The sequence below is a fragment of the Thyridium curvatum genome, assembly GCF_004353045.1.
Source record: "Thyridium curvatum strain D216 chromosome Unknown NODE_6_length_784332_cov_80.453264, whole genome shotgun sequence".
Classification (NCBI taxonomy): domain Eukaryota; kingdom Fungi; phylum Ascomycota; class Sordariomycetes; order Thyridiales; family Thyridiaceae; genus Thyridium; species Thyridium curvatum.
The window spans coordinates 57883-72256 of record NW_022156761.1 but is presented as its reverse complement, the minus strand read 5'-3'; the positions used below and the strand labels follow the sequence as shown (position 1 = coordinate 72256).

Below are 14374 nucleotides of genomic sequence, written 5' to 3'. Positions count from 1 at the left end.
GAGCATCCGCGAAAAATGCCACTTCCGCTGTGCAACCAGCTCAGACGAAGAAACAAGCTACCCCTGTGATAGCCAGGATGGGAGATACTGTTTGTTGACAGAAGGATATGGGTGCAGTTGAGGGTCAGAGGAAGGGCTTACTCATGTGCATGCATGCGGGACTGTTTCAAGACTGATTTACTATTCTACAGATGTTGCTATATTGCGTTTGAGTTCATGCTTCTCGGTGGTATTAGAAGGTATCCTTCCTTGCTATTCTTTTGTTGCTTTCCTGGGCGAGGCAGCCGGTAGTGTTACCAGTACTGCTATTGCTTTTGTTGACGGCAATGCCGAGTTCATTATGAGTTTATAGGCAATACAAGTTCAACGGTTTCAAGAAGAGAGACCGCTCGTCTGCTATGCCGGGAGATCTGACCTAGAAGAATTGCATGGGCGAGGTTTGGTTCGTGGACATTGATGGTGAATGAACGAGTCCAAGGTATGTCAAGGCGGCACTATACATTCTAAATCATCCCGTTGAAATTATACTGAGCTGTTTCTTGGACATGCGTTAGCACCATGGCTCTCGAGCACAACACCAGCCGATGCAAATGCGAGGCTCGGCGAGTCAGATGGAGGAGAAAAGTGAGTCCTGCAAGAGTCGAGACGCTAGTGCGGATCGAGTAAACGGGCAAGCCCTGACCTCAGTGCTGCTGCACCAGCCAGATCCCTGACAACATCAGTCCATTTCTCCCCGCACACAGGGTCGGCCCGGGCGCGCACAGCAGCAAATTGCAACTTTTCTCCCCTCCTCGTATTCCTCTTCGGGAAGAGGGCTAAAAGGACAGTCGCCCAGAGACCTGCCCAACCCCAATACCGCCAGCACGGTTCGCCCATGGGTCGCGCCAGTCCGATTCGCGTCATTCCTCATTCGTGCTTCTCGTCTGGGGCTGAGCTGAGCTGAGCGAAAGTGCAGCTGCCGCCGAGAGCAAATGGGAGCCAGTGGCGCCCCGAGGGCCGGCGCCCGGTTCCCCGCTTCATCGAGCTTCATGGCCGCTGCACCGCCCTCCGCGTCCCGGCCGCTCGCTGCTGCTGCTCCTTCCTCTCCCTCTCCCGCCTCCCGGCCCCAGCCGTCGGAGCCCCGGTTTCAGGTCATCTCCCTGAACGACGCGAACCCGCAGATCCGGGAGTACAAGAGACGCAAGCCCCATAGAAAGACCAAGAACGGCTGCATCGCCTGCAAACAGAAGAGGGTCAAGGTGGGTTAACTGCCTCCCTCTATCGGCTCTCAGCTCTGCTTTTTACCTTTCCACTCTTGTCTTTCTTCCGTCTTAGTCGTTTCACCCTTGTTCGAGCGTCTGCACCCTGCGAAAGAGGCTAATTGAAGCTCGGCTCACCAAAGTGCGACGAGACGTTCCCAATCTGCCTCCGATGCCAGCGGAATCGCAGGACGTGCGTCTACCCTCACGATGGCACCTCACCGCCCACGCCCATAGTGACAAAGATCGAAGAGGAAGCCGCCGGTGACCCGAGGATGTCCCTGGGCACGGCTATCGTCCCGGTCACCGGCCCCGAAGTCGGCACCTCGTCTGATGAGCTCCTCCTCCACTACCGCAACAACTGGTTCGGCATCTTCGACATGCCGAGCCACACCGGGTCATTCGTCCCCCTGGCCCTGAGATACCCGCATCTCCGCAGCACCCTGCTGGCCATCTCCGCCAGCCACCTCCGCCACCAAGCCCCCGGCCACAAGGACTACCGCGTGGCAGAGCAGTACCAGGTGACGCTCGCAGTGCGCGACTACCAGGCCGCGCTCGACACGCCGTTCGACGTCCACGGGCAGATGGGCACAGACTCGCTGCTCCTCACGGCGATGCTGATGAACACCCTGTCCATGGTCCTGCCCTTCGACGAGGACCCGGACTTCAGCAAGGAGCCCGACATCGACAAGTCGTGGGTCTTCAGCAGCAGGCCCGACCGCCTCGGCTGGCTCGCGGTGCAGCAGGGCCTCTCCCCGCTCCTCGCCGCCACGGCAAAGTGGCGCGAGAGGAGCTTCCTGGCGCCCCTGTTCCGCAACTCGGACGACTCGAGGCGGACCCTGACGGGCGAGGGCCACGCGCTGGACCGGGTGCCCGAGCACTGGATCGCGGCGGCGCGGCTCAACACCGAGGTCAGCAGCCCGACGAGCGACCCCAACGCCAGCTTCGCCGACGTCAACTTCCGCGAGCCCATCCGCGTCATGGCCGAGCTGCGCCTGCTCGAGCCCTCGCGCATCAACATGCTGCGCTACTGGCAGTTCGTCGGCACCCTGACGCCCGCCTTCCGCCAGTGCCTCTTCGACCGCGACCCCGTCGCCCTGTGGGTGTTTGGCTACTGGCTCGGCCTCATGTGCCGCTTCAAGCGCGTCTGGTGGATGCAGCGCCGCACGCGCCGCGACTTCAGGGCCATCCGGTCCTGGCTCGTGCAGGCGCGCCTCGCGAACCGCCCCGGGGAGCAGGGCAGGCTGTGGCGGAGCCTGATGGCCGACCTGGACAGGACGTGGGGGTTCGAGTACGACAGGGCCATGGCCGACAGGTCGGGCTTCTCGCCTTCGCAGGCGGCGAGCAGGTCGGTGCTGGTGAAGCGGCAGCGCACGCCGTCGTGATGCGCGGTGACATGTTCTTTTTCGTTTTCTTCCTCTACACGGACGGTCATGAAAATGGGTGGGCGGCCAAGATTTGCAGGTGGCGTCAACGGTCTTTAGTGGAGTGGTGGCTTTTGGCACGACGGGTCTTTATGATTCAAGAAAAGACTTTGATTGTTTTGGGTTCGCGTGTTGGATGTTTGTTTTTTAAGATCTATATATACCGGACATACCAGTCACGACATAAATCAGATGCCTACATTGCACTATGTTACGTTGAAGTTCGTATCACTCTTCCGTGAATATACCGAACTGGACCATGGCAACTGGGAGATTTTTCATATTAATGGAGTAGGGTGGCCTGTCTTTCGTGAAAAGAAGAGGAAGGATAGAGGAACTGTTAATGTTCATGACTTGGCATCACTAGCCCTTGTGAGTACAAGACCATTTGGCCTATTGTTGCTGGAAATCTGAATCCTTCTCGTCATACATAAGTCTTGGGATAGTGCCGCAACGGGCATCCTTCTTTTTCTCCTTTGCCGCCTCTTAGCTATGTCTCGTATCTGCGGCTCGCGCCATACCTCGGCCGTCAGTACCATTCAACATAAGATGACATGGTATGAAACCCCAATCAAACGATTCGTAATCACCTAGCATGCTCAGACGGTTGCCATAGGGAAGTTTTAACTCTGCCTCGTCGTGTCGGACATGATGTTAATATGGCGAGAAGAGCTGATATTCCGGACGATTGATAAAGCTGTGAGTTGCTGGGTTAAACTGTTCCAACGTACATGATTAGGGTAGGCTATCTAGCATCCACATGTCAGAAGCTGTATGTAACAAGTGATTCCAACCGAGTTGAAGAGTACTAAACGCCGTGGAACAAGACAAACGCTATATGGGAATCCAAAAAGGCGCTGCATTTCCAAATCGCTAATGACATGCCTCAACCCAACCACATTCACCTCAGCCTTTCCTCCTCAACAGATAGCAGTGGTAAAATAGATCCGGTTCCGACTCCAAACGCTTCGGCATCGGGATCCGTCCCAACTCTTCTACCCGGAGCGGAAACTCGACGATGTCGAACCGCGAGCCGGAGTAGCTCAACGACACCCAGACGCCGCCCTCGGCCAGGTACCGCTTGACGCCGAGCGCCATGCGCACGACCATGCTCTCGCCGCCGCACGAGATGGCGTCGGCGGCGCTCTTGTCGATCACGAGGTCGAACCTGGCCGAGTCGTCCCGCAGGTCGAGCTGCGTCGCGTCGCCGGTCAGGTAGCTCATGCGCACGTCGCCGAACTGGCGCTGCTCGAGGGCGCGCCCGCGCTCGGCGGCCAGCGGTTCGTAGTCCACGTTGGTCACGTCCTCGAAGCCCCGGAGGCGGAGGTGGCAGTGCAGGTCGCTCGTCCCGCCGCCGAGGTGCAGGACGCGGATCTCGGAGGGTTCTGCAAACTGGGAGAGCAGGGGGTCGAGGAGGCTCAGGAACGTCGCGGAGGAGACGAGCCACTCAAAGGCCGTCTCCCGGGCGAAGCGCTTCTGCCAGTAGCTCTGCTTTTCAAAGTCGGCGGGCATGGTCTCGGTCGTTTTGTATCATGCGCGACAGGGGGGCGAGGCCGGTGCGGTGATGGGAGAGAGAAGGCATCGCGAGGGATCTCCGTATGCGATGAGAACACCTGGCGGCACGTACAATGATCCTGGCCTGGGAGAACCACAAAAGCAGCGGGTGATGTTCAGGGTTTTCATTATGATGCGGTGAGGTGGACCGGGTTGTCAATATTTTTGTCCACCAAGCATTTCGGCCAGCCCAATGACGAGTCAGTCCCCAATCATAACTGGGGAAAAGTGGTGATGTGGGCTCATCCACCAGCGATTGAGTAAACTCTGGCTTCGAATTATCTTGTCTGCTCTTGGCCTGGCCTGTAGTTGACACATGCCAAGGATGCCGATTTTGCATACACATATGGTCTGATGATATTCTCAATCTGCGCGGATATGGAGATTGTTGTTGCTAGATACACACTCGACTGTGAGTGAATTGCTTGTTGATTCTGTCGTAACAAGTAATGCTTTCTCTAGATTAGCCTTGACCTGCGCAACCCCTGCATTCTATGAGACAAGACAATAGGTAACAAGGGAAATGGAGGGAAAGAAGAAACCGTGAAAGAGGCACGGAAATATGGGTGTTTGCAAAATACAGGAAAGAGAAGAGAAATGAAGCAGAAAAAGATCAAGGGAGAGAAATAGAGGCATAAAGACAATAAGGGATAAGAAAGAAAAAGTTCCTGTCGATCTCCTTGATATGGTTCTTCATGTTTGTTATTCCGGAATCTCACGTAAGCTCTAGTTGTGATCAACCAAGCTTGACCTTGCAAATTACATCAGGACCATCGAGCTCATAGCTCGCTCTTGTAGCTTGTGGCAAAGGTCCGAGCTTCTGCTAGGTAACAAGCTGCTGGGGTCCTTGCGAAGGATTCTGGCTGATCAATGGCGCCTCTTCATTACCCCTACCCATCCCCACTGCTCAGCCTTTATGGTGAGGCTAATAAACGCGCCCGAGTCGATGGATGTCAGTGCCACCCCCGGGACGTTTCATACCTAGCGGCAGGCGGTGCTCAGGGGCACAGCAGAGACTAATTAAACTTAACTTAGCACAGATCGTCCGGGGTATCGGGACCGACCGCAAGATGAGTCCTGATAAAACCCAAGACCGCCCATCCTTGAGGCGTCCTGGTAGCCTTCTAATGGTCAACGACGAAGGAGGTCACTGCCGTCGATGACAATGCGTTCTCACAAGGCGACCATCGCGGCTGGCGCCGTTTTCGCGGTCCAGCACGCCCTCGGAGCAGGCCCCCTCCAGATCCCCTTTTCCACCGACAGACTGACGAACTCGGACTCGGTGCCCGCGACCTACGGGCCAGACGGGCCATGGCAGGCAGCCCTCGTCCAGATCGGCAGCAGCTCAGCCAGCGCAAACGGCGTGTTCGCGCCCTTCTGGCCGAGCGGTTCTTACCTGGTCCAGGTCCTGGACGGCGTGGCCCCGGGCAACTACACGACCAAGGACTCGAAATCAGCAGTGGGCACGAGGACCTCGCTGGGGCAGAGCGACTCGTGGTGGTCCGACGCGTTCATGAACAGCACCTTCGAGGCCAAGGGCTTCTTCGACCAGGTCACCCTCACCGGCAAGACGGGCGACTCCTCCAGCAAGGTCAACGCCAGCGTCGCCGCCGCGACCAAGTGGACGGTCCCGGCCGCCCAGGGCGCGACGTACACCCCGTCTGTCGGCATCCTCGGCCTCGGCCCGGACACCAGGGCCGGCCCCGGCGACAAGAGCGGCGCCCACGACTCGATCCTCAAGCAGCTCCAGTCGCGGGGCAGCATCCCCTCGCAGTCCTTCAGCATGCACCTCGGCAGCGTGGCGCACAGCCTGCCGGGCTCCCTGCTCCTGGGCGGCTACGAGGACAACCGCGTCATCGCGCCCGTCGCCACGCTGCGCATGCAGGCCGGCCTGCACACCGCCTTCCTCGTCGACGTCACCCTCGGCGTCGAGGTCGGCGGCTCGCCGTGGTCCGACAACGGCAGCGTCCCGGGCAGCGTGTACGCGGGCAACGACGGGGCCCCGCGCGCCGTCGAGCTCGTCAAGCAGCTCGGCGGCGCGGCGGGCGCGTCGCTCGTGACGCTCAACGCCGCGGACCCCTACATGTACCTGCCCGCCAGCACCTGCCGCGAGGCCGCCAAGCACCTGCCCGTGACGTGGGACGAGCGGCTGCAGCTGTACCTCTGGAACACGGGCGACCCGCAGTACGGGCGCATCGTCAAGTCGCCGGCGTACCTGGGCCTCGTCGTGTCGGACAAGGACGCGCAGAACGTCACGATCAAGGTGCCCTTCGCGCTGCTGAACCTGACGCTCGAGAGGCCCCTCGTCGACGCGCCGACGCCCTACTTCCCCTGCAAGCCGTACGACGGCGACACCCTGGGCTTCTGGCAGCTCGGCCGGGCCTTCCTGCAGTCGGCCTTTGTGGCCGTCGACTTCGACGCCAACGCGACGTACCTGGCCCAGGCGCCCGGGCCGAACCTGTTCCAGAGCGTGACGCGGCCGATCAACGCGGGCCACGGCGCGGCGTCGTTCCTGGCCAAGCCGCCGAGCGAGTTTGCGAGGTCGTGGAACGGCAAGTGGGAGGTCCTGATGCTGAACGGGAACTCGATGGGCACTGGGGGCAGCTCCGGACTGTCGCCCGGAGGAATCGCCGGCGTTGTGATCGCCGCCGTGGCTGTGGTGGCGCTGATCGGGTTCTGCATCTGGCGCCGGAAGAGGGGGAGCCGCAAGGTGGCGCCGGCACTGCCCCCGAGGGGATCGGCTCCGATGGTGTCGGCGGGAGGACCGATGCACGAGTATTACACCCCGAACGGGGGCGCTGGCGAGTTGGATGGGCGAAGCGCGCCGGTCCACGAGATGGATGGGTCGTCGTCCAACGGGACGCACGAAGCTCCCGCGAACCCTGTCTACGAGCTTCCTCACACTCACACCGACAATAGGCCCAATCACTAGAGGGCCTGAGATGTTATCACTTGAAGCAGAGCAGTCTTTAGATACCCCTTAAGAACAGTCTGTCCTTGGAATACCAATTCTTTTATTCGTGAAATCGCTCGCTCTGTTGGTGTGAAAACGCCTTTACCATGCCTCTCCACACGTCCGGGATATCTATGCAATCATGACTCCGGTGCCGCCTCGGGTCCAACAGCCGCCCTCTCCGCCTCCTCCCTCTTCTCCTGCTCCTTCAACAGGCGCAGGCGCCGCTCCTCCCTCCATCCCGGGCCCCACCTCGGCAGGATGAACAGGATCGGCGTGAAGGCCGCGCAGAGCAGCGCCCAGAACGTAAACGTCCACCCCCGGCCGATGTGCTCGATCATCTTCTCGATAAAGGCGACCGAGACGGCGCCGCACAGGCAGCGGATGAGGTTCAGCGCCGCCACGGCGGTGGCCGGCGCGTGCGGGTTCAGGTCGACGCACAGCGTCTGCAGGATCGAGTAGCTGCCCGTCACGGTGAGGCCGATGACGAAGGACATGACGAGCGGCACGGCGATGTGCACCTCGCGCTGCAGCGCCCAGCCGTAGCCCGTCGTGGCGACGAGCCCGACGCTCAGGATCGGCATGACGACCTGCGCGCGCGCCCTCTCGATCGGGAACTTGGACAGGTCGTCGCCGCGCTTGTAGTCGATGACGAAGCCGATCTTGCGCGCGACGCGCCGGTAGTTCCAGTCGAGCAGGTACCCCTGCCCCACGGAGGCGAAGCAGCAGCCGCAGCCGTAGGGCAGGTAGCACAGCCCGATCTGGAGGTCGTTGAGGCCGTAGATGGGCTTGAACTGCGTCGATAGCGTCGCCGACATGAGGATGAAGACCAGATAGATCAGGGCGCTGAGGAAGAGAATCTGCGACAGGTCTTTCTCGACCAGGATCCGCAGTGCTTTGAGGGGGTTCGGAAAGCCAAGCCTCTGCTTGGGCGCGGCCGTCTCTGTCTGCTTCGGCTGCTTCCGGAGCCGCCAGTGATCCAAGAGCGTCTTGTTCCAGCCGCGGGGCGGTACCGAGCCGTTGCCCACGACCTTCCGGCACGTCTCTGGGATGAAGAGCGTGTAGGGGATCGTGGCCACGCCCGAGAGGATGGCGCAGAACCAAAAGATGGCTCGCCAGCCGAGATACTCGGTCAGTATACCGCCAAGCACGGGGCTGATGGCCGGTCCGGCGTTCAGACCGGCGCTGACGAAGCCCATGTACTTGCCTCTCTCTGCAGAAACGCTGATGTCGGCGACGACTGCGAAGGCCAAGGCGATGGTGCCGCTGCTGCCGGAGCTCTGGACCATGCGCAGCACCAGCAGGGCAGCGTAGTTGGTCTGCAAGGCCAGGCCGATGTTGGCGAGGACGTAGATGGTCATGGCGATGATGAAGGCCGGCCTACGGCCCGACACATCGGCCAAGTCGCCAAAGAGCGTCGGGGCGATGCCCTGGCAGACCATGTACGTCGTGATGGTCAGGTTGATGAGGCTGAGAGACACGCCGAGGTCCGCAGCGATGGGGTTCAGCGCCGGGAAGTAGATCGTGGCGGTCATCGGGGAGACGAAGCTGATGCAGGAGACGATCACCATGATCCAGATCTTGGTCGTCCTTGAGAAGATGCTGTACGGCGGACCGGTGGAGACGCGCGAGAGGCCTTCTCCGCCGTCCGGCTGCTCGTCTATGCTGTCCGCGCCGTCATCGTCGGATCCGGCTCCGCCAGCGGTGAGAACGGCGCCAGTCCCGCCCGCTTCCTGGACGGACTGGCTGCCGGTCCGGTGGACAAGCTCGCCGGGGGTGGGAACGGTTTGAGTCGACTCGTTCTTCTCTTCCATAGTGAATGACGTCCAGCCATAGGTTGGGTCATGTCAGGCGGGCTGGCGAGGTTGCAAGTACTGCAGAGAAGAGATTTACAAGCCGGAAAATAAAACAGATCCAAGTGCTATTTACAACTTTCAGATCGACAAGATTGGGTAAAGGCCTCTTCTTCTGGAGTCATAGACTCGTGTGGGTACGGCATTCTCTAGCCAACCTAGCGTCCACCCATCGAGGGGATATGGTCCGGCAATAACAATACCATACCAAAGCTGCATATCGGCCTACCTGTTTGGGACAGAACCTCAGCTCCACCGCGGTCTTGCTGATCATGTTATAGGGCCCCGGAAACGCTAAAGATAAGCTCCGCGTCTTCACCGCAGGCGAAGCCGAGCATCGGGACCGCAATCCCCATTGCTCTTGTTCGGCTTGGACAATTGTGAATGCGAATAACCAGATTGGACAAGGTGGTGATGGCCGTTGGGCCGCCGCTTGATCCGTTTAGAGCAGATCAGGACGCCATGACACACATTAGCATTGCTGGTGTGTGGGCCCTTCTCCGTGTTCGGTCAACCTCCGACGCCGGGGATCAGATGGAGATCGAGGATTTGCTGCTCCGCTTCTTCTGTCCTGATATCAGAACTGACTTGGTGTATGTGATTTACACGCGGAGGTCAAGGCAGTTGCAGGCATGCTGAGAGCATCATCCCTTTCCAACTTGCGTGTGTAAGATGGGCTCAAGAGCTTGACAGGCTTGACAGGCAACAAATCCGTCTGGGCTCGCTGCAGGAGGAGCCGTTCCGAAGCCGGGGAAAAGCTTGGCTTGCTGGTGTGGTGGGGATGAATGGCACTGATGCAGGTCAAATTTTGGTGGAGCTCGCCCGAGCGCCGAGGCCGAGGAGATTCGAGGGGTGCCACAGCGTGGCTTAATCAGCCACGCACCCTGACTTCATCGTGGCGCACTGGGCAAGCCACGTGTGGCACGCTCGAAACACGTCAAGCTTAAGCTCCAGCAAGCTTGTAGGAGTGCTTGGTTGCCAGATCTTGGGCACGATCAGGAGCTGTGTCGCTTTGCTTTGCCACCCAGTCGACCGCGACATGATTTTACAACATCCTTCGATTGCCCATCCTATTTAAGAGCGAGGCGGACGGAGACCTGTCTCCAATGGCCGACCTAACATCCACATTCGATGGGCTCTTGAAGAGCCACGATGCTCCCCCAACCCGCCGGAGCTTCGACATCAAGCGCATCGACGAATTTCTCAAGGAAGCATACAGGATAGTAAGCAGATGTATCTTTCCGAAGCGGCCACTGTCCTTCAGATGCTCACACACCCAGAACACGCACATAGTCAACCTGCACACCCAGCTCCGCGATGTCCGCCGCGCCTACCTCTCGACCGCCCAGCCGCGCAAGACCCAGCCGCGCAGCGCCCGCGCGGAGCAGCGCCAGGAGGCCTTCCTGACCGACCAGCAGCGCGAGGAGATCGACGCCGACGCCAAGCGCCTGCTGCGCGACCTCAACGCCTCGATCCGCAGCCTGTCCGAGGCCGAGGAGCTGCACCAGAGCACGCAGCAGGCGCTGCTGCGCAAGCGCTTCGCGGCGAGCCTCTCGGCCCTGCTCAGCGGGCTGACGGCGAACCCGGAGCGCGAGGCGGCGGAGAAGGCGCTGCAGCAGGTGGCGGCGCACCGGGAGGGCGTGCTGTGGTACCTGCGGCAGCGGCTGCAGGAGTGCGGGCAGCTGCAGCAGAGCATGATGGAGATACGGCTCACGAGGGAGATGGAGAAGAACAGGAGCGTGCTGGCCAAGGCGCAGCTCGACGCGCAGTGGAGCGCGTCGGCGGAGGCGTCGGCGGCGGGGTTCACGTCGCCTACTTCAGCTGGTGCGGGCGGCAAGGGGCCGTCTGCGGCGCATCTGGACGAGGAGGATGAGAGGAGGAGGCGGAGGGCCAGAGACGAGCTGACGGACGAGCAGGTCCAGATGTTTGAGAAGGACAACCAGGATATGCTCAAACACTACGAGAGCACGCTGGACAAGGTCAAGTAAGTCGGTCCTTATATCCTCTTTGCGAGGGAAGCAAAAGTACTCATCATTCTCTACAGGACGGCGGAAAAGTCGCTGGTCGAGATCTCGGAGCTGCAGACGCTACTGGTGAACAACCTCGAGATACAGGCATCGCATATCGAGCAGCTGGTGGCAGACTCGCTGAGCACGGCAGAGAATGTCGACAGGGGCAACAAGGAGCTGAAGAAGGCGCTGGAGAGGCCGAGTACAGCCAAGTACACCTTTTTCGCAGCCAGCGGGCTGTGTCTGTTTGTCATTGTATGGGACCTGCTCATCTAAGCCAAGTTCATCCCCCCCGTAGATGTGGCAGTAAAGGGTACGTGTGCTGTGAATAGAGATGCCGCGCAACTTTTGAGCCGAGTGCATCTACAAGAAGTGCAAATGACAAAAAAAGAAAACAAAGCGCAAAAAAATAGGTGCCACAGCTGGAAGTGAACTGCGGCCCTGCGTTTTGATGAGGTTGACCTGGCTTGCAAAAAGCGAAGTCCCGGACGAATCCAGGCCAGGAAATAAATACCGAAGTATCGTTATGTCTTGTAAACCGCTGAGCTACTTCGCCAAAAGTCATTCGTAGCAATTGGATTTATAAAGCTTACGCACACACCTAGAAGCAGGCAGCACGAGGGCGTTGACGAATAAAGAGGCCATTGTGATCCCACCGTCCATCCTGCACCAAAAGGGGGCGCGAGAAGATTTTGGCATCAGAAGTCTGAATACGCTATCCCATTACCTCAAAGTCCACACACAGCCTTGGGGCAGAGACCAGGCGGTTATCTACAAGTAACTACCTCCAAAGCCCTCGTACGGGGTAGATATAATCCTGACGACCGCGTGAGTGATGTCACTCGGTCCGTCCTCGTGGCCAAAGTTGCCGTCGATATTACCTCGGCCGGCTTGTGTCAGCACCCGAGCAGCCCTGCAGAGACGATCTGCCCCGATTTTGGTGGCATCTTCACATGCATCCGGTGCGCTAAATACCAGGGGAGATCAGGGACCAGTGGGGACAACGGTAAACCATAGCTGGCTATTTAGCCTCGAGTATTTCCTTCTTCAGAGCGCAGCGCACACGGGCATACACAGATAAGTGTACGATGTTGAATCGTGCCTCCTGATTATTATTTTTGAGAAATTTTGTCTCCGTTTATTCTCTCCCTCTCTTCAAGAAAACCCTGTCCCGCTTCCCGTTTCCACTTTGCGCATTATTCTTTGTCATCGCGCAGTGGTCCCGACCGTGCCGACTGCCAAATCACCGAACCGCATCGTTCCATCGTCTCCTCGCATTATCGCATTAGGTGATTAGCAGATTGCAGAGCCTATCGCCCGACCGCTGCGGACCAGCTTTGACATTCAGTGCGATCCGATTCGCCCAGCGCAGGCCCCTCGCAGGCCCCTTCCGACCTACCCCGTCGCCCGCCGTATCTCGCGCCATCAGCCCGGTGCCTGCTCCGCCAACACCTGCATTGGACTCGCTAGCACCCATTTTCTGGGGAAAAGGCGAAATCTGGAAGAATTGGCGCAGCCCACAGTGGCACAGAAGCGCGCGAATCGCCCTGGACCAGCCCACAAGTCCACTGCAAAGAGGCCACCTGAGCACCTGAAACTTCGCACGCCCCCTGGCTGTTGCTTCCGTTTCCCCTCCCCCAAGAAATCCCATTCCCCCACCTTGCGTCTCTTGCCCCACTCCGATTTCCCCCAGGACTATTACCTCGCAGTCACAGACACGTAAAACCATGGCGCATCGTCGGACCACTCCCGCTCCAAGCTCCAAAACTGCCAGCTCCTCCTCCCCATCCTCCTCTTCCCCTTCTTCGTCCTCCTCCTCAGTACCAAATTCTGCTCTTTCCCGGTTACGCAAGATCGCAGACCAGATGGCGCCCTCAGCAGTAGCAACCAGCTTCCCGGCCGACGTCGTGCCGCAGGCTCCAGAAGACCCCCTCTTCGGCCTGATGCGAGCTTACAAGGCCGACCAGAGCAAGGACAAGATCGACTTGGTGCGAGATCTCCCGAGCATTCTCCGAGCCTCTCCTTACTGACAATTGATCCTTGACACAGGGTATTGGCGCCTACAGAGACAACAATGCGAAGCCGTGGGTTCTTCCCGTCGTAAGAAAGGTACGTGTCAATCTTGGGTGCAGTCTGCCCAGCTCTCCGGACACTCTCGCTCCGACGGGACGAAAATTGCTAACCGGCAGATTTCGCGACTCTCCAGGCCGACGACATCATCCACAACGACCCCAACCTAGACCACGAGTACCTGCCCATCGCCGGTCTGGCCTCCTTCACCAGCAAGGCCCGCGAGATCTTCCTCGGCGCCGCCTCGCCCGCCCTCAAGGACGAGCGAGTCACCTCCGTCCAGACCATCTCCGGCACCGGCGCCGTCCACCTTGGCGCCCTCTTCCTCGCCAAGTTCTACAAGGGCAACAGGACGATCTACTTCTCCAACCCCACCTGGGCCAACCACAAGCAGATCTTTGACAATGTCGCCCTGCCCACGGCCACCTACCCCTACTTCGACAAGAAGACCAAGGGCCTCGACTTTGAGGGCATGAAGAAGGCCCTCCAGGACGCTCCCGAGCGCTCCATCATCCTCCTCCACGCCTGCGCCCACAACCCGACCGGCGTCGACCCCACCGAGGCGCAATGGCGCGAGATCGCCAGCATCATGCGCCAGAAGAGCCACTTCCCCTTCTTCGACTCGGCCTACCAGGGCTTCGCCTCTGGCGACCTCGAGCGCGACGCCGGCGCCGTCCGCCACTTTGTCGAGCAGGGCTTCGAGCTGCTCGTCGCCCAGTCCTTCGCCAAGAACTTTGGCCTCTACGGCGAGCGCGCCGGCTGCCTCCACTTCGTCACGGCGCCGGGGCCCAGCGCCAAGGAGGACACGGCGCGCATCGCCTCGCAGCTCGCCATCCTGCAGCGCTCCGAGATCTCCAACCCGCCCATCTACGGCGCGCGCATCGTCAGCACCGTGCTCAACGACGACAAGCTCTTCGCCGAGTGGCGCGACAACCTGCGCGAGATGTCGGGCCGCATCAAGGACATGCGCCAGGCGCTGCGCTCCAAGCTCGAGGCGCTCGGCACCCCGGGCACCTGGAACCACATCACGGACCAGATCGGCATGTTCAGCTTCACGGGCCTGTCGGAGCAGCAGGTGCTCAAGCTGCGCGACGAGTTCCACGTCTACATGACCAAGAACGGCCGCATCAGCATGGCCGGGCTCAACACGAGCAACGTCGACTACTTTGCCAAGGCGGTCGACAAGGTCGTTCGCGAGACGTCATAGTTTTTGGTCTTTTTGTCGCCGAGTGGGTGTGGAATGGTGTCTGAAACGTGGTTTGGGATCGCCGTG

The 14374-nt window shown here is 59.7% G+C and overlaps 6 protein-coding genes across 6 annotated transcripts; 4 read left to right on the top strand and 2 right to left on the bottom strand.

Annotated features, from left to right (window-relative positions):
* Positions 1-1028: 1028 nt before the first annotated feature.
* On the top strand, positions 1029-2623 carry E0L32_001493 (uncharacterized protein; the record flags this gene model as incomplete). Its single annotated transcript, XM_031135579.1, has 2 exons — positions 1029-1238; positions 1382-2623. 2 exons carry the CDS (start codon positions 1029-1031, stop codon positions 2621-2623), a joined length of 1452 nt encoding a protein of 483 aa, XP_030990744.1.
* A 945-nt stretch (positions 2624-3568) lies between these two features.
* E0L32_001492 (uncharacterized protein) lies at positions 3569-4174 on the bottom strand (the record flags this gene model as incomplete). Its single annotated transcript, XM_031135576.1, has 1 exon — positions 3569-4174. One exon carries the CDS (start codon positions 4172-4174, stop codon positions 3569-3571), a length of 606 nt encoding a protein of 201 aa, XP_030990743.1.
* Positions 4175-5381: 1207 nt separating this feature from the next.
* E0L32_001491 (uncharacterized protein) lies at positions 5382-7148 on the top strand (the record flags this gene model as incomplete). The annotated part of the gene is made up of 1 exon (XM_031135575.1): positions 5382-7148. The coding sequence occupies one exon, from the start codon at positions 5382-5384 to the stop codon at positions 7146-7148; it is 1767 nt and encodes a 588-aa protein (XP_030990742.1).
* Positions 7149-7309: 161 nt separating this feature from the next.
* Positions 7310-8983, bottom strand: E0L32_001490 (uncharacterized protein; the record flags this gene model as incomplete). The annotated part of the gene is made up of 1 exon (XM_031135574.1): positions 7310-8983. The coding sequence occupies one exon, from the start codon at positions 8981-8983 to the stop codon at positions 7310-7312; it is 1674 nt and encodes a 557-aa protein (XP_030990741.1).
* A 501-nt stretch (positions 8984-9484) lies between these two features.
* Positions 9485-11307, top strand: E0L32_001489 (uncharacterized protein; the record flags this gene model as incomplete). The annotated part of the gene is made up of 4 exons (XM_031135573.1): positions 9485-9615; positions 10104-10245; positions 10303-11006; positions 11067-11307. The coding sequence occupies 4 exons, from the start codon at positions 9485-9487 to the stop codon at positions 11305-11307; spliced, it is 1218 nt and encodes a 405-aa protein (XP_030990740.1).
* A 1451-nt stretch (positions 11308-12758) lies between these two features.
* E0L32_001488 (uncharacterized protein) lies at positions 12759-14308 on the top strand (the record flags this gene model as incomplete). Its single annotated transcript, XM_031135572.1, has 3 exons — positions 12759-13019; positions 13081-13140; positions 13238-14308. The coding sequence occupies 3 exons, from the start codon at positions 12759-12761 to the stop codon at positions 14306-14308; spliced, it is 1392 nt and encodes a 463-aa protein (XP_030990739.1).
* Positions 14309-14374: the final 66 nt, after the last annotated feature.